Source organism: Colossoma macropomum, unplaced genomic scaffold (assembly GCF_904425465.1).
Source record: "Colossoma macropomum unplaced genomic scaffold, Colossoma_macropomum, whole genome shotgun sequence".
NCBI classification, from domain to species: Eukaryota; Metazoa; Chordata; class Actinopteri; order Characiformes; family Serrasalmidae; genus Colossoma; species Colossoma macropomum.
Window position 1 is genome coordinate 14702558 of NW_023494801.1, and position 19237 is coordinate 14721794.

The 19237-nt window shown below is 42.7% G+C and overlaps 1 protein-coding gene across 1 annotated transcript in view; it reads left to right on the forward strand.

The window, feature by feature from the left end:
- The window catches only part of LOC118821657 (retinoic acid-induced protein 1), a 58584-nt gene extending 40829 nt beyond the window's left edge, over positions 1-17755 (forward strand). Inside the window, exons 2-5 of the mRNA XM_036590371.1 lie at positions 3672-9503; positions 10604-10697; positions 11018-11067; positions 16548-17755. Coding sequence (XP_036446264.1) covers positions 3690-9503; positions 10604-10697; positions 11018-11067; positions 16548-16556 — 5967 coding nt within the window. The 5' untranslated portion in view covers positions 3672-3689 and the 3' untranslated portion in view covers positions 16557-17755. The remainder of the gene's footprint in view (positions 1-3671; positions 9504-10603; positions 10698-11017; positions 11068-16547) is intronic.
- The last annotated feature ends 1482 nt before the right edge of the window (positions 17756-19237 follow it).

The following is a 19237-nucleotide window of genomic DNA, read 5'->3' on the forward strand; positions in this document are numbered from 1 at the left end:
TGCAAAATAGCTTATTCTGCTAACTGGCCTAACTGCCCTGCTGGTTTGTTCTGTTGTGAGTGAAAGGCTAGACTTCTTCTCCCTCTCTGTCTAATGAGTAAAAGGCACACATTAGCACCTAGTGTAGTGATGTAGCAATTGTTCAAAGTGTAGGCCTTGATGCTAATACCACATTTAGGAACAATATTGCATAATTATTTTATTTAAAAATATTTTTGACGATTTTGATAGTTGTCATTTTATTGCCCAGGCCTTCTTGATACAACCCAACTCTTGATATGACAAATGATTTTGATGAATTGCTAGTAACAGAAGGCAATAACAACCAAGGATGCATGTCTGTCTAACTAACGGGCATTTGATTGCAACATTACTAAACGTCAGGACCACATGTAATAGATTTTGTATCAAAACCAGTTGCCTACCAACATACTGATAATGAGTAAAATACATCCTAAGACAGTCCTGAGAAATAAGTCTAAAATTACTCAACCCAATTAATTTACCAGACAATTGTGATTAATTTGTGATATAAAAAAGTAGGACATATTTTAATGTATTACTTAAACTACCAGAAATAGCAGCATTAGTGTCCAGTAATAGGCTCTCTTTAATAACTGGCTTCCACATTCTGCAGATAAATCATAGAAGTGACCAACAGAATTTGAAATAAGCTAAAGCAGAACAGAATGTCCTGGATCCTTCCATGTGTCCACTGCCCGAAAGCTCTCTTGTTTCTCCTTGACTGCTGTGCGCCTATGTGCCAGCTTGTTCACTGAAGCTCTGTCAAAGTGACATCACTGAGAAATGCACCTTCCACTCAGCCAAGCCAGAACGACCAATCGAAAGCATCCATTCCGAATAGCATCTCCCCAACCATCATTCCACAGCTATAGTCTTAAGTCTTTCACATCAAACAGGCTTGGCTCAATAGGAACTTACAGTAGGCTTCAAATGTGTGGCAGGTGAACATCCCTTACTCCTGGGCTGGGGTCACTTAATTAAATTTTGCTAATTTAGGAGATGAACTGTAATTTTTTTTGCAGAGTGAAATTCATCCATGCATTTCAGATCCTGCAGGTGAACAATTTAATTCATTTTCTGATGTGGCTGCATTTAAATTGAGTTGACCCTTCGCCTGACCCTTAGTCCCTGTCAAAAATCCATTGACCATGACTGATCTTTTGTCTGCTTTTTAAATACAAAGAATAATAAAATAAAAGAAATGCCATATACTTTTCCTATGCATTGCTTGTGAGTATGGGTATTTTTCATCAGTCAAATATTTTAGGTTGCAGGCTCATTTTCCGCAGGTTGCCTTACGCCCACTAATCCCTTAACCCCAGCTGTCATATGAGGGATTGGCAAATGCCAAACACCTGATTTATTGGTTTATTAGATTACAAATCCTGGGTAGTGGAAAATACTCCCCGTAATTGCTTTTCTTATATTAGCAGGCGCTGCACTGATGATTTTATGAAGGAGCAATGCCTGGGTTATGCTGTAATGTTAGCATAAAACTATTAATAAAATACCTGCAGTTTCTTGCCATAAGATTTTCAAAGTATAATGTCGTCAATACAGGGTTAATATAGTATATGTCATCAAAATGCCAAGGTCATGAATATTTAGGGAATGAAGGAATCTGTCCTTTTTACAAAAGTGTCTGTGGTTGTATGTGTAGATTCTCCTAAGAGAACATTCCATATTCCCTCCACATATGCTCCTTCAGCATGCCTAATTTAGGTAGATCTGAGATGTAAACACACTGGGTGGGGCTTTCGTGCTAAAACCTCCATCCACAAGCATGAGACAGAGAATTACAGAGACACAGAAGGAAAGTGAGAGAGAGGGAAAGAAATTCAGACCAAAGTTCTAGCAGAGATGATGTGATCAAAGGAGCTCTGCAAGTTCAGTGAGTGAGATTAGTTAGCATAGAGTGTGACAATCAGGGCCTATGCCGGTTCATGTACTAGCAGCCAATGCATTATTCTTCAACATAACGCTGCATTGGCTGCTAAAGGTCTCACTGGGTATGCCTGTTTACGATACATTGGAGCCCACTGTGTTGACATCCTGCTTTTACCAAACACCAACCGCCCCGTCCGTTAAATAAGCCCAATTGCACAAAAGACTTCACTGTAACTAGATATGCCCATTTAAAGATTCACTAACAAGAGCCTGTTTACCTTTAAATTCTACGACAAATTCTTTGCAAATCCTTGGTTATATCATTAACCTGTCCTTAAAGTTGTCTGTGCTGTAGTACCGTCTCAAACAAATTCGCTGATTTTCCAGTGCCATCACATGTAAGCGCATACGTTGGTCCATTAAGACAACATAAATATGCCCTGCATTCATAGATGCATCATCACACAGAATGATGATACAGCTAGTAAAAAGAAAGTTTCTCAGCACTCCCATTTCACTAGAAAAAGCACAATCAAATGCACTAAAAGTGCACTGCTTGTATATTTCCAGTATGCATCTTTGAGGTCCTGAAGCTCGCATCCCAAGCGATCTTATTTGGGTCATTGTGTAAACAAGCACAGCAGCACCACTGAACCAGTAATAGATGGCTGGGGGCCTCCTGGGAGGCCACTGTACCGTTGCTGGAGGGGAGCGGCAAGCTCAGGGGCTTGGTGACTTCAGACAGAGCACTAGTGAGATGAGTAATGCAAGCATCTGATGGGACCAGGTGGCTGTCCCTCGACAGGCTCCCAGCACTGGAGTGCAGAGACGGAAGAGCCTCTGCTGCACTGTCTCTTGGTGACATTATTCCCTTTATAGTGCCTCCACCCCTCCATAAAACAGACCCTCGTTACCGACTAACTGGAGCTCGGCCCCGCTCTGCTGAGGACAGAAAGGATTTGTGGGTGACATTAGCGGAGGAGTCCGCATCTCAGCATATTAAACAGACAAAGGCAGTGCAACAATGCAGATCATGTACCATGTCTTGGGTGACAACAATAACAGTACAGCTGTACACTGCTGGATATGCTTGGCAGGTTGTTTAATTAATTCAAGGTCCACATAAGACAGTGTTTTTCAATCCTTGTCCTAGGGGGGCCCTGGGCTGCACTCTTTAGTGGTCCCAGCTCAAACACACCTGATTCACTGGCTAATTATCATAGCCTTTCATGGATTGAATACCTTCATAGAACTACGCAGCACAGATAGCTCCCCACTGCAACTAGTTTTGTTACTGTCACTGGAGAAAATCATTACTAGAAGTGACCTGTGAAGACCATATTTAAGTTTACTGTGTGCATTTTTCCACATTTTTTGCATTTAATGGTAAATAATGACTCTTAAAAACAATTTTGCAAGTAATATTGATATGATAGAGGGGATTGCATTGATGCTTTTAACATATAGTGATGAAATTCCCAGATGTGAAATACCAAAACAACTGAGCACAGCTACTGCAAGAAAATGAAATTTTGTGTTACTTATATGGAGATTAATGTTTTGATTTTCTGAATTACTGAGTAGCCTATGTTTGTGTTACAATTCAATTTGTCTTATGATAAAAAAAAGAAATTGAATTCAAATTGATTGCAGTGAATAACACACTGATCTCTGAAAAAAAGATAAAGCAAGCCACTAAACACTGTCTCTCTCTCTCTCTCCCTCTCGCTCTGTTTTCTCTGTCTCTGTCTTTCCAAAAGAGCCCCCTAGCTGGAGCCATGCAGTCCTTCAGAGAGCGGAGTGGTTTCCATGGCAACCAGCACTGCTACCAGCAGGAACCCCATGAATTATCACGCCTTGAGAGTTACAGACATCATCACGGCCAGACCAGACAGGGCTACGAGGTGAACACTCTTGCTGCTGCAGGGATGCCAACAGCAGGAGCAGCATCTAAAGACTGTTATGGGCAGCAGACCTACCCCAGCTATAGCAGCAGTTCAGCTCAGACCAAGAAACCATACAGAGGAGGTAAAGCACCGAGCCAGCACCTGCAATCTGGTTACAGCAGTCACATGAGCTCTGGATACTCAGCCCAGTACATGAGTGAGGGACACTTACAGAAGTGGGATGAGTCCACGCAAATGTCTCAGTATGAGCAGGACATGGTGGGCCGTCTTGAGCCTGGGGTCAGCGGGTCATCCCAGTACCTTGAGCAAAATATTCTAGCCATTTCTCAAAGCCAGTGCCATCTCCCTTCCCAACCCTCTACCCCTGTCTATACAAGCCCCCATCAACAGGGCCACACTCCCAATCCTACTCCATCTCCTTTGATGTACCCACAGAGCCACCTTCATTTCTCGCAGCACTCCCAACCGCCCTCCTCGACCTCTTCATCTTACATGGAGAAATGCAATCCGATTCCTCACAGCTACAAAAGTGGCTATGGAATGCCACCTAATGCCCAATATTCAAGGCAGCTGGGTAACCATAGCAGTCTGAAGCAGAGTGGCTATCGACCACAAAATAGTTATGGTTACCAGCAGCCTCCTTCAAGAGCTGGATTTGAACAGCAGGCTTCCCTTCAAGGAATGTCAGGTACACCAGAGAATCTTCAGAAATTCCAACATTACAATCAGCCGCAACAGAACTATTGCCTCACAGACATTTCCGTGAGGTCGCCTGAACAGTATTACCAGAACTGCAGTCCAAGCTCTAGCCATTCACCTGCACGATCTGTGGGAAGGTCTCCCTCGTACAGTTCTACCCCTTCTCCCTTAATGCCCAATCCTGATACATTCCAGTATGGCCAACAAATCAATCCTACAGCTTCCTCCTCCTCTGCAGGTTTGCAAGACCAGGCCATGTTAATGCCTCCACACACCCATCCATCCCCCAGTGTCAATCACCAGTCTCAGAGCTACTCTGGCTCTATGAAGGAACGTTTCTCAGAGAAGCTTTTGTCCAACCCGAGCTTGTGGAGCCTCAATGCTCTAACATCTCAGGTAGAGAATATCTCCAACAACGTCCAGCAGTTATTGTTATCAGAAGCTCTTATGGCCAGCAAAAAAGGCGGCAAGCGAAACCAGCCAAAAAAGGGAGAGGACTATAGGGGGCAGTTAAGGCCTATAGAGGACTCTTCATGTCCTGAAAGTCAACACGGTGCTCCCCACACTGATGCTTTTGGCAACCCAAGATCTATGCCTGGTGAGATACAAGAGGGAGGGTACTCCAGCAGCACTGAAGACCAGATGGATAGGAGCTACTATTACTTTGGCCAGAACAAAGGCCCAACACAGGCATCAGCACATTCCCAGCTGAGCCTGGACACAGTGTCTACTTGCTCAATGAACTCAACAGATGATATGTCCATCAGATCAGGGGATTCAGTCCGAAGTCTGCAGACCTTTGAGGATAATCTGAACTGTGACCCTAGGGTTCAGAGAGTACCATTTGGAGAGGAACACAATAGTTCACTCCGAAGCATTAGAGATGAGAGGTCCCCCATTAGTGTAACAGCCCCAAGCCCTATGAAGCAGGAGAGCAATTCTCCATTAGACTTAAAGCAAGCTGAGAGTACTCTGAAGGAGAACTTTGAGGAGTCTGCTTGGTCTGAGAGGATGGCTGAAGAAAAGGAATTTGGAAAGAAGAATTTGTCCACAGAACTCAAATGCAAAGGAGAAGTCATGGAGGCAAGTGAGAAACAACAAGAGTGGTTAGAGGATGAGAAATGCCCCTCTCTTTTTCATAAGATAAATAAAGCAGTGTCAGATGAAAGCTACTCGTATGAAACAGATGACACTATTTATCAGGAACTGAAAAACAAATATGAGGCAGAGGAAGGAGATTTTGCTGAAAAGGACCATTCAGACACCAGCCACAAGGGAACTGAAGATTCAGAAATGAAATCTGAAATATTCAAAACAGAACCACAGCCTAATGTTGAAGGCTCTGTGTCAACATCACCAGCTATTTCAAGAGACATCCTTGAGTCAGATCAATATTTACCTGAGAAAGAGGAAAACTCAGACACACCTCATCTCACCTCTCAGACTGAATCTTCAGAAGAGAGGCTGTCAGTCTCTGAGGGACAGAATGATTCCTTTGAGCAGCAGTCAGTCTCATCCCATCTGGCCACTGAGGTGAGAGAGGAGAAGGAGAGTCTGACACCCACTGAAGAGGTGGTTAATAATAAAGCAAAACCAGAGGAGTCCTCTGCAGAGGCCTGTAATAAGCCAGAGGAGACGGCAGGCAGACCACTCATCAGCACTGAAACTGCAGAGACCACTGCCCAAGACACAACCCACAGAAGCAGTGAAAGGAGGTCAGCTGCATGTGACATTGCACCTCAGTCTCACTCTGTCAAGACTGGCTTCTCAGCTCTCAATGAGAAAACAACACCTCAGACTCAGGCAAGGGATCACATCGATCGCAGCGATGCAAAGGTGCTGGAGCCTGACTCTCCTCAGTTGCCAGGCAAGTCAATACTGCACTCTGCACCATCTTGGGCGGATACCCCACCCTCCCCACAGAAAGGAGATGAGGATATAGAACCAGGTATAAGCTGTCCTAGTGCAGTAACACCATCAGCAAAACCAGAGCCGGTGGCTCCATCTGCACATCCAAGACTGCTGGGCAGGAAGCATGCACGGGGTAGGAGGAGACTAATCCATTCAAATGCAGGGATCAGGAGACAGCCAAGTGTGGAGGGAGATGGAGCCCCGCCATCTCCTCAAAAACCCAGCATGCCCTCAAGTAATAGTGCCCTCTTCCCTGATCAGATGGGGGCTGCTCAGCTGGACATTAGTAGCCAAACACCAAAACTTCTGGCAGATGGTTTACCATCCAGGATGTGTACACGTTCTTTTGGGACACAGAATACCCCAAAAGTTTGTTCTCCAGAGAGAAAAAAGCCAGGTCCAAAGCATAGTTCAAAACCTGGCCCAAAACCTGGGCCGAAGCTAGGACCAAAACCTGTCCCAAAGCCTGTTCTAAAACCTGGTCCAAAGGCTGGTTTAAAACCAGGTCTAAAATCTGGTCCAAAACCTAGCCCAAAGCAAAGTTCAAAACCTGTTCCAAAGCCGGGTTTAAAGCCTGGACCCAAACCTTGCTCAAAATCTGGACCAAAACCAGGCCCAAAACCTGGGGCTGTGCCAACTGTAAAACCTGGTCCAAAGCCTGGTCCTAAGCCTCCAGCTATACCTGCTTTGAAGACTGGTCCAAAGCCTGGTTCAAAGCCTACAGATGGAGTAATTCCGAAAGGCCCTGGCCGACCAAGAGGCCTCAGTTCTAAGATCAAAACAATAAAACATGAAGAGAATGTACAGGCCATCACAGAACATATTAAAGATACAAGTTACATCAGTGAAAAAAGTGAGCAGCAAGAAAGCCCAGCCAACACTTTGGACACTGTTGTTGGTACTACTTTAGGTTCCTCTGCAGACAATACTATGGGCTCTGCTTTGGAAGCTCCTATAGAAAACACTTCTTTAAAGTCTGTAGCAAAAGATCAAAAGTCCATGGTATTAAGATCTCGGAAGCAAACACAGGTAAAATTAACTGAGGACAAGGAGAAAGAAAAAGAGACACTGACTGAGACTTCAGCAGTAAAACTCACTGAGACACAAATACAGGAAGTGACTGCATCTCAGCCATTTGTGAGCCAAACTTCAAACCTTAAATCTCCAAGCCAGGAGGAAGTCTGCATGGATTCACTTACTCAACCTAATGAGGAGGTTGTGTCTGTTTCAGTCAAAAGAAAATCTAGCTTACAGTCCTCAGAGCCAGTAAAGAAGAAGAAAGGTGTTAAAGCCAGTAAAAAAACAAAAACACAGGAACCACCTTTAAAAACCACCGTGGTTGGAGCCAAGGGTTCCAGGGGACAGCGAAAGCGAGGACATAAATTAGAATCTGACTGCAGCATTCTGATCAAAGATAACACTCCCCCTGAAGATATCGGTGACACACCTTGCGTGCCTCCTCAGTGCCCTACTAAAACAAAATATCTGCCACCAAGGAAAGGCAGAGGACTTAAATATGAAGCTATGGTTCAGAAAATCACATCTCCAGCATCCAAAAAACAGCCTCTAACGATCCAACCAGATGTTGTGCCGGAAGAATCAGCATCAAAGCCAGCACCAGAGGTAACAGAAAAGAGAGAGACAGTAAATACCCCAGAGGTGGCACCAGAGGAGGGTGAGAACACAGTTAGCATTGAGGAGACCCCAGACACAGCATGCATCCCAACTCCTAAGAAGAAGCGGAGAAAGTGGGCCGCTGTTGAGTGCACTGACACCCCGGATGTGGCACTAGAGACCGGCAGCCTTATTATCAACACACCAAGGTTAGCCAAACAGAGAGCCATCAAAAATAACCATGAAATGCATCTGAAGCAACGCAAGAAGAGGAGGAAAGACGCTGAGCTAGCAAATAGTGTGCCAGTTATGGAACAGGTGGAGCAGAACAAGCCTGATGTACCCATCTCTCCCCCAGCACTTTCACCCTCACCACCTTCACCTTCACCACCACCACCACCACCCTCCTCTGTTTCCCCAGACACAGATGAGAAGACACAGAAGGAACAGTCACCTATGGAAATATGCTCTATAATCATCAAACCCAAACGGGGCAGACGGCCATCACTTAAAAAGCAGCAGGAAGAGGCCTTAGGTCAAAGCCCGGTAAAAGAAGAAGGTCAAAAGGTCAAAAAAAAGCCTGGTCCTAAAAAAAAGGCCCAACAGGATAGTAATGTCATCAGGGTCACTTTAAAGGGACATTCGCTTAAGACAAAATGCAAAAAAGAGTGCATTCCTACTGTGAAGGGGAAATTGTCAGATTTTTTGAAACCACAAGAAAACAAAATTTCTTTCAAACCATATGTACGCATCGACAGCTCCAGAGAGCTTGCCTCCCTTTGCACGATTGTAAACAGGCCGGAGGAAGAGCAGCTGTTCATTCAGGCAAGGAAAAAGAGCTCACTAAAAATTAAAAACTCAGTCACATTTACCAAGGCAATACCAAACTCTTCAGTAATGCTCCAGGGGCCCTTAGTTAACAAAAGCCTAACTGACAGGTGTCTGGTATGCTGCCTGTGTGGAAAGCCAGCAAATTACAGAGAGCTTGGGGACTTGTGTGGCCCGTACTACCCTGCAGAAAGCGTACCACGGAAAACACTTTCTTTAATGCACCGGGAGGACTTCAGGCAAAACAGAGACCGAGAAAAAGACAAGGCCACCAGCTGCAGCGCAGAACAGATCAGCGCTCTGAGGAGAGAGGGAGGGAAGGACTTGCTTCAAGAAGGGACGAGTGAAGGAGATTGCGGGCAGCCGAGGAGAGAAAGAAGGGCACAACTTAGAAGTCGTCTTGGCTTGCTGATGAGGTTTAAAAGACTGCAGCTGTTGCAGGAGACATCTGGTGGAGCAGCACCCCCTGCTGGTAAGGAGGGCTGTGGCTCAGGTCTGCAGAGGTTGCAGCAGGAGGCTGAGGCTAAGGAGCACTGGGCACATGAGGCCTGTACTATCTGGACCAGCGGCGTGATCCTGGTTGCAGGCAAACTGTATGGACTGAAGGAAGCTGCACAGGACTCCACAGTCACAGTAAGCGTATAGTCAATATAACACTCTGTAAAGCTCTGTAAAGATTTCCTGTAATATAGGCATAGTGTTGCTATTGAACCTCTTAGCCCCTTTTTGTTATTCCTTTTTTTACACCATTTGAAAACAGCAGCTGACCCTTTTCACTGTGTGAACATTTTGTGATGAACGTGCTAATAACAGTGGCAATAACCATGGTCCAGAATTACTTCTACTTTAAAGTTAAGAACATTAATTCACGTTCTCCTATAAATTTACTGGCAAAGGCATATAAGTTACTTTATAAAGTTATAAAGTACTTTAAGGGTTTGTTATGACAGTGTCAGTATGTTCGGTAATCAGTGGACTGCTGGAGGAACTTTGCTCTACACACTTAGGTACTTTCTCTTGCTATAACGCACCCGCTTTAGCTCAGGAAGAGCTCGTTAAATAGCTGATAAGTTGGACCAGCTGTGTTGAAGCAGCGTAAACTGCAAAATGTCCAGGGCAGCGATAATCTAGGAGGACCAGATTTGAGAACCACTAAATGAATGAGCACAGGAAGGCACAGGAAAAGAAAATTACTTATACAAGATGTCAAAAATAATGACATTTACTAAGGTTTAAAAGTGTCAGATGGCGATTTAAAGATATTTAGTATAGTGAACCCTGTCTTAAAAGGTAATTTCATTAATTTTTCTAAATTCCTGCATGCCCTATTGTTGAGATGTATATAGTGCATTAAAGAGAAACTTGCTGAGTTGGATTTCTTTAGAATGGTGGTGATAGGAACCAGGGACCATGCCTTTCTTCTGAATTTAAAATCTTAAAACTGTGTTAAAACTTTAATAAAACAACATGTCCGGCATCAGGCAATGTATTTGTAACCATTTCATGTAGTAACTTTCCTTGATGTAGCTTTTAGAGGCATGAAGCACTTCTGACCTCTGGTTCATTATCACCACCACTGGAAACAGTTCTGACTGTATGTTTCTCTAGAATGGAGCATTTCACAGCAAACCACTCTGAAGGACGTTGTTGTAACCATTTAAGGATGCAGAAATGTTGCAAAATCAATAGAAATCCCCCTTTGAGAATTAAAGATTTTTTGTGTCTTTTTACAGAAATGTTCTAAGTGCCAGACTGAGGGTGCCTCCATTGGCTGCCGCTGGAAGAACTGCACTTATACGTACCACTATGTCTGCGCCAAAGAAACCGGTAAGACAGAGAGAGAAAGGCATATTGTGTTTGTGTATATGTCTCTTATTGGCTGTTATTCACTGTGTGGTTCCATCTATCCATTTAGCTGTGACTAGGGACCTTGTATGGTGTGTCAGTGTTTGTGATGTATAGACTTTCCCCAGCACCTCATTCTACCATCATCACCGTAAGGACGAGCCATCTTCTCATGTTTGTTGACTTTCATTGAAGATGAAAAGCGACCGGGTTTCATCCTGTGATTGCAACCCTGATGACTGACTTCTGTCTTTGATTCATTACCTTCTTTCTCTTTCTCTCTTTCTTTCTGCCCCTCTCAGGCTGCATATTCGAAGAGGACACATTCTCGATAAAATGTCCAAAACACAAGGTAAGCGAGCGAGCCTGTTCCAGCACATTAAAGGACATCTTTGATCTCAGAGACATCCCTATTATGCCATGTACTTCAGTGCCCTTGCTGGAACATTTGCCGACCTCCCTAACAATGGCACTGAATGGAGGTGTACAGCGCAGTCGCTCATCAGCTCCATCTCCCAGGGCAACAGACGAGCCTAGCAAGGAGCTCACCCTTATCTGTCTCTTATTGACTGGCCATCTCTCCAGTGATGGTCATGCTAGCACAGTGGATGCTAATTAGATGCTCTCTGCTCTCAGCTCTCTGACTCCTATTATCCCTCCCAAGACTAAATTAGTATTCGAGCTCCACTGTTAGAGACTTGTAAGGTAGGATGCATGGCTGGAGCTGGGAATAAACCAAATAGGTCACCTATAGATCTTTTATTACATTCAAATGGGTGAAGTACAGGTGAGGTTTAAAGAAATGGAGTCCTGGCATCCTATCACTGGTGTAATGGGTATCCGTAATTAGGCGTTAACAAAAAAGAACCAGGTCTTGATGTATAAAACGACACTTGGCTGGATATTTTTGGATGTCTGACAACTCTTGACGTAGCAGTGACACTGTATAAAAACCCCAGCAACACCGCTGTGCCTGATACACTCTTACCAGCAACCTACACATGCCATGTCAGTGTCTCTGCTGAGCTGAGAATGGTCCACCACCTAAATAATATCTGGTCAGTCATGGTCCTGTGGTCAGAAACTGACTAATGATGGGGTAGAGGGAGGCAAATGTCATGGCAAATTGTGCATGACAATAAATTGGCATTTTTACCATGCGAAATTTAGAGATCCTTCTTTTGTTTACTTAGTTTCCTTACTTAGTCCAAACAGCTAATAGGTATAAGTTATTTGTTATTCAGGAGATATTTCTGAGGAGAAGATAATCCACTTGCATAAACAAATCCACAGGTGTTTCTGTCCTTTCTTCCACAACTCAACACTGTGGGTCTGAAAGGATATGTAGCTGTTCAGGAGTCTAGACCTGAACACAATTGAATGTGTTTGGGGTTACTTGGATTGTGAGAAGCGATTTTGGGATTTCTTTGAAAAAATGAAAGTGAATCTTCAGGAAGGAATATAAGCAAAGGGTGGACTCTTCAAGAAACATAAAAAATGGAAGAAATTGATATTAAACTTAGTTATTAAAGTTTTATGCAGTTTTCTGTTTTTTCATGATGCTGATAAATGAATAGCTTGTGCTTAAGGACTAATAACCAATTAATGGAATTAAATAAATGAAAGGGTGGTCTCTGACTTTTGCACAGTACTGTATATAGTGGACCTACTGGGCGATTGTATCTTTTAAAGTGGCCAGTGAGTGTAAGTACTAAGTAGGTGTAAAATAGACAGTAAGTGTATGTGTGCACTGTTCTAACAGAAGTTGTAAATTCCATGACTTGGGCCTGACAGGCTTGCAATTTGGACTTGGATTCAAACATTTCAAATGTGATAAACAGGATAGCGTGGTATATTTTTTTTACCAATCAATCTGCGGTGAATGCTGATACTGTTCACTGTACATACGTGTAGAAACGCTGCAGTTGGATTGCCTTGGATTTCAGGTTTAGCAGTGCAGTGTGGCCACAGATTGCTAGTCTTATTGCCATCAAGATGTTCTGATGAAATCAGGCATGATTAAGCAACAGATTTTGCATTTGATATTTCTGAACTGTGACAGTACATAAATGTGTTTTGTGTTATGTTCACTTTATGTTTGCAAGCTCAAAAGGTGTAGCTGTTCATGAATTTCAAACAATTCTCCCTCCTTTCACAAATTTCCAAACAGTTGGAGTAGAGACAGTTGATTGGGAATGATCCCGTTGGATTATATCTTTGACTTCAGACAACTTTAAGTAACTTGCGATATGTTTGAATTGTCATTGGACTTCTGTACTCGTGATACATTTTATACAAAATTATGATAATTATCTTGACAAAATACTTGATAACTGAACTCTGTCTTCAGTGATGATTCAGACTTGAACTCGGACTCGACTGTTCCAATGACTCAGACTTGTATTTGACCCCAAACAAGGTGGCTTGACCACAAAACGGGAGCCGCACACATGCCACCTAGAGGTCAGTGGCTTGCGCTGCAGTAGAAAGATAGCAGGAGAGATGGAGAGAGAGATAGAGGGAGATGGGGGGTAGAGAGAGAGAGAGAGAGAGAGAGAGAGAGAGAGAGAGACTGCACAACAGTAGCTGACAAACAGTGAGAGGAAACCTGGCAACAGATCAAAATGCCCTGCCTTCCCCTTTTCCCCTCCTACGTCAAAGGAGAGTGGGGGAAGAGAGAGACAGAGAGAGAGAGTTCAGTACAAGCTGAACATACATCGACTCGGGGATCTAAAGGCTTTAGGTCTCTGCGATGCCAATTTGCTGTTTTTAATGAAAGCGAGCAGTAGGGGTTCCACCCCCATGCAGGTCTCCCAGGAAATATCCTCCTCCTCCTCCTCTTCTTCTTCTTCTTCTTCTTCTTCTTCTTCTTCTTCTTCTTCTTCTTCTTCTTCTTCTTCTTCTTCTTCTTCTTCTTCTTCTTTTTCTCCACGCCTGCACACGCATAGTGTTTTTTCTAGGGGGCTCACGTGGCAGAGGAGCATGAATGCGGCCCTGCGTCGGTCCGGCCAGCACTCGCTTCAGGCTGGGCCAAAGGGGAGGAGAGAAGAGACAAGAGTAATAGTATAGGTATAGCTATACTGTAGCTTCCATACACCTGCATACACAAATTCTTCTTCCAGTTTAGCTCCCATTCACACTGAAGTTATACAGAGTGTTTCAGCCTGAACTGTTTTTTGAACAACCAGAACAGGGGTCAACAAGTACAACCAGAAGATCATTTACGTATATCATTCTTAAAGGCGCAGTAACAAAAACAGACTGTTTACTTCAGAGACATAAGAAGTTTTAAAATGGTTATGTAAAATGATCTATACAAACATCATACAATGAATATAAGAATATAGTACATTAAAATACAAGAGAAGTCTAGAACATAGGGCATTTACATGGTTTATTTTGTGTGCTGTACTAATTGTACAACAGTTGCCTCAAAAAGGTTATGATGGTCAGTTAATGTATTCTCCATTGCAATCTTTTTTATTATGATTATTATTTTTAAAATTCAGTACAATCTCCCTGCTGGAGACTCCATGCTGTTGTGTGTAGATCTATAAAGAACCTTTTAAAATGGTTCTATATAAGACAAAAAAGGGTTCTTCTATTGTTTTAATAAGTCATAGAAGCCTTTTTTATACCCTTTTAGCTTCGAATGTAGAAAACGAACAAGAAGCTGACGGGCTGTTCTTACACTGCAGTGAAATACAGAGGGAGAGAGAGATTCTGGTGGCTAGCCAGGGGGATCGGGGGGGATCAGTGCAGAGAGAGAGAGAGACAGCCAGAGAGAAGCAAAGGCAGGGCTAGAGGAAAAGGAGAAAGAAGAGAGATTTAGGAGAAAAAAAAAGAAGAAACACACAATTAGGGGGCAGTCCTGCTGGGTGTTGGAGGGAGCTGGAGAGAGGCAGCTGCATCGAACTGCTTGCTACAGCCTTCACACTAGCACACTGGCTACTGCCTCAGCATGGACAATTAGAGAGCCACACCAGACTGCTGATGCAGAGCCACATGCACACAAACAGTCTCTCGCTTTCACAGACACAGTGCAGCTGTACATGTAATATAGCTTTGATTTATATGCAGCATATGGAGACACATGCATTGTAAACCAGCACATTGAGCAGTAGACAATGCGTATTCAGCGAGTCTTAAAAGTGGTGTGCAGTGATGAAGTAAACGCTTCTGTCAACTTTTATTTTTACATCACTAGATGGAGTAGTCCATTTTTCTTAAATACAGAGAAAATGGCAGGGTGTTTTTTCTGTTTTGTAACAGTTTGTAAGAAAGGCTTTTTGGATATATATTAAAGGTACACTATATATCCAGAAGTATTCAGAAGTACTCTTTTCTAATCGTTCATTCAGATACTCTAAAGTATACCAGTTGCTGACACAGGTGCTCAAATGCGCACACACTGCTTGTATAATTTCTATAGAAAACATTAGCAATAGCACCATGCCCAACCCCCCCACCCCCTGCATTGGGCTGTGGAGCGGTAGAACTGAGTTCCCCGGAGTGATGAAGCTTCATCTGATATCGTTGGGATCAGCTGGAGTGACGTTTGTGGTCCAGAACTAATCATCCAACATCAGTACCTGACTTCACTTATGTTCTTGTGGCTGAATGCAATCAAATGCTCGCAGCAATGTTCCAACACCTAGTGCAAAACCTTCCCAAAAGAGTAAAGGCTGTTACTGCAGCAAAGGGGACAAACTCCCCAATAATACCCTTAATTTCAGAAGAAATGTTGGATCTACAAAAACAAGGAAAGGTTCCACTGCGGTTTTTATTATTTATATCATTTACTTGTACGTTTGACTCTTATGTACGTGTAAGTATGACTGTTAGGTACTTTATACAACACTGACTAACAGTCACTGGACTTCTGTACGATTGCTGACTTGACCTGATCTGGTGACGTCAGACTGGACTCGGACATGAGGCAAGGTCACATGATTGCAACACGGGCCCACAAACAAACCACCACAAAGTCAGTGATTTGTACTGTATACTCCAGTACAGGCTGTTGTAGTATACACTTACTGGCCACTTTATTAGAAACACCTACCTTGTTGGTATAGCTTGTAGGTGTACATTTCAAGACTGTAGCTAATCTTTGTTCCCACAAATTTTGATAGTCATACTGTTGCCATTGAATAACATCTGGTCATCAGTGGTCCTGTGGTGGTGCCTTCCCAGTGATGGATGCCACTGAGGGGTGCTGATAAATAGTGCAGCAACAGATGGGACTACAGTCGGTGATTGTAACCCTACAAAGTGCAGCTACAGTACTGTCTCAGAGACCACCCTTTCAGCTCTCTTGACACATCCTATCATAGTGTTGTCTTCTCATAGTGGAAGGATGGACAGAAACACCTGTGGATTTCTTTCAGATCTGAAGCAAGAGTGGAGCTTGATTTTCTCCTCTCTCTCGGAGATGAAAGCTTAAGTGCACTATATCTGATGGTGACGGTTTTGGTGGCCTATCAGGTCTTGCACAGTTGTTTTCCTGTTATCCTGACATCCTGTTTTCTTGATATATTTTAATACTTTTTTTGGAAACCCCGTTTTTTTTCTTTTGACTTCGCCATTTCTTATGCAAGCAGATTAGCATAGATCTAATCTCCCTGGAAATGTCTGAAAAATTAATACCTTGTACTTAAAGACTATTTAAGGATGGAACCTTTGCACAGTATTGTATATAGTAGGTGTTTCTGATAAAATGGCCAGTGAGTGAAGGCATAAGTGTTTCTAATGAAGTGGCAGCTCGTGTTATTTTGCTTCTTTCTTCGCTTGCCAGTGCTAACTCAGTCCTGTCCTCCATCTCGTTTCCAGGCGGTGTAATATAAGAGCTGTAAAACACCGAGGCTGCGGAATGTCACCTGTGCAGTGCTGCAGAGGACTTGCATCCGTCTGCTTATAAGGCACTGAATATCACCACAGGCAAACTCACTGGACTCACTGGAACTGAAACTGAGGCTTCGGCTGAAGCACAAAGGTACTGTAGCAATACTGACCTGAGATCAGATCAGATCAGATCATCCACGCCCTCGATGCCTGGCACCATCTCTGCACCTACCCTGCAAAAGCCCTGAGCCCTGAGACGCCCCATCCCCTGCCCTCCCTTCAGCACCACCGCCTGGACAGCTCCTTCTCTGAGAGGGGGGAAAACTGTTCTGTTCAAAAAACCTTGAATGTGCCATTCTTCCTTTTGATTTCTTTCTTTCTTTTTCCCCTTAAATCTTTCTTTCCTGGAACGGATGCTATCGGTCGGGGACACCTGGAGGCGGATTTGGCCGGCCGCCCTCTCCGAGAGCCCAAAGCCCCGCCGCTGTTTGGCACAGACGCATACGCCTGCCTATTTCCAAGCGCATTCGGATTCAAAGATGTCATGCATCAAGCAAACCACTGGATGTATTTCAATGTATGCTTAAGTGTTATTAAAAAAAAAAGAAAAAAAACTGTACATGGTGTGCTATACAGGTCTAAATATTCTCATATCTGGAAAAAAAGAAGTATAAATATATTATTTTAATATAATGCTCTTCCAAGATGTATTTTGATGTGCATTTCCAAACACATGGCAGCACTTAGGCCACATCTGTCTGACTGCTTGTTCTCAAGAGATCTTCATCGCCATTCACTGCAGCAGTATGTACAGGCCTGTATTTAGAGATTAAAAAAGGGCCTTCACCGAGGACTGTTTATTTGTTTCTGGCTCAACTTTAACAATGAAAGACAAAACCAGAGAGAAGCGCTCATGAGCAGAGACCCGAAACAATGCGTTTCATGTTCAACATTATGCTGTATGTAACACAAACAGTATCGTAGGCACCACATCCAACTCACTGCAGTGTGACACATAAACCATTACCGATTACAAGTATAATGGTGACAGAACCATCCGGTTAAATTATTCTTATGATTCTTAATTCGAAGTAATTGTGTATATAAGTATTTGCTGCTGTTTAAATGTAAGATGTGATGTACTATTATAATTGTGTATAGTATTTCTTAGAGATGTTTATTTTCTATAAAAAAAAACCCGAATATGTTATTGCCTATAAAACGTTATTAAAAACAACTAATTAAAATTGACTTTTTTCAGAATTGTATTTGTCCACATTACCCATAGGAGTTGTTGCAATGTCTCAATGTTTTAAGAGCTGTTTGGAATGTTTTTATTTGTACTGCTGCCATCAAATATACTGGATATGTGAACGTCCACAGCTGTCTTTTGCCGTTGAGATCAAAATCTCCCTTTGTGTTCTCTTCGTATGCTGTTGTTAGGAGTGAAACAAAGCAATCCAGAGCTATTATCCTCAAAGGATGTCCACATGACAAAAGAGCCCAAATTATATTTAAAAGCAAACAGAAACGGCACACAGCGCTCTACCTTTTATTTCCCCATGCTTGTTTTGGAGCTCATACAATAAACAGCATTGTTTCCTTTGGTGTTAGCCCACTAGCAGATAACAGGTTCTCTTAAACATGAAACGGTTATTCTGAAAGCTTCAGTAACTGTACAAAAGGTCATTTAAAGCTGATTATCTTCTACAAGTTGAACACCAGCTCTCACTAACCTTGGGTGCTTACATTTCACAATTTTTCAAGTTATAAAATGAAATGGTTTAAAAAATATGTACTCCACCATTCAAATATTTAGAATCATTTGTCATATTAATTATTATTTTGTTCAGTAACAACTTAAACAGTTTAGATTAAAATACTATGGAGGTATTTTAAGATGTATTCAATAGTTCACATTTTTGGGAACATCAAGAAGGCATTAAACGATAAACAATATACTTGATCTCTTTAAAGGAATTCCATAATACATTATCTGCCTCAGGATTTGATGCAAGTTATTCTAGATCACAGCTTTCTCAGTCATTGTGGTATCAGCTGCAGCTCTGTTCATCTTTCTGGATGATTTTCTTAATTTTTGTTCTTACAGCTTCCTACAGATTATAAGATATATATATATATATATATATATATATATATATATATATATATATATCTTAGATACATCGCGATGCGGACATGCACGATTCTGAATCGATTGAACGTCAAAAATCTATTTTCTAAATATTTAATTTATAACGTAATGTTGACGGAACGCAAAGGGCGGAACTTGGAAGTGCTGAAGTGCGGAAGTGCGGCGCCCGGACAGTCTGTGGCGGCACATAACAAAAACACTACTGGATGAGTGAGAAATCCGACCGGCAGCCTCTGCATTAAAGCCAGGTTAGATCAGGAGTCACAACCCAAATGATAAGAAGGGCCATTTTGACCTTTCAGCAAAATTCAAACCACCTTGGGAGCCGCAACTTTTAATGTCTAGTATGTCTCAGGGTGTGTTGATGTCCTAGTATAGACTAAACAATATAAACGAAAACACAGACTTACTCTGTTCTGCTTTAAACTTTAGCTACAGCCGCTTTTCTTCCATCTCTGCCAGAAAACTTTTCCTCAGAAGTTGAATAGTTTCTTGTAAAATGTCTTTCAGCTTTCGGCTGTTT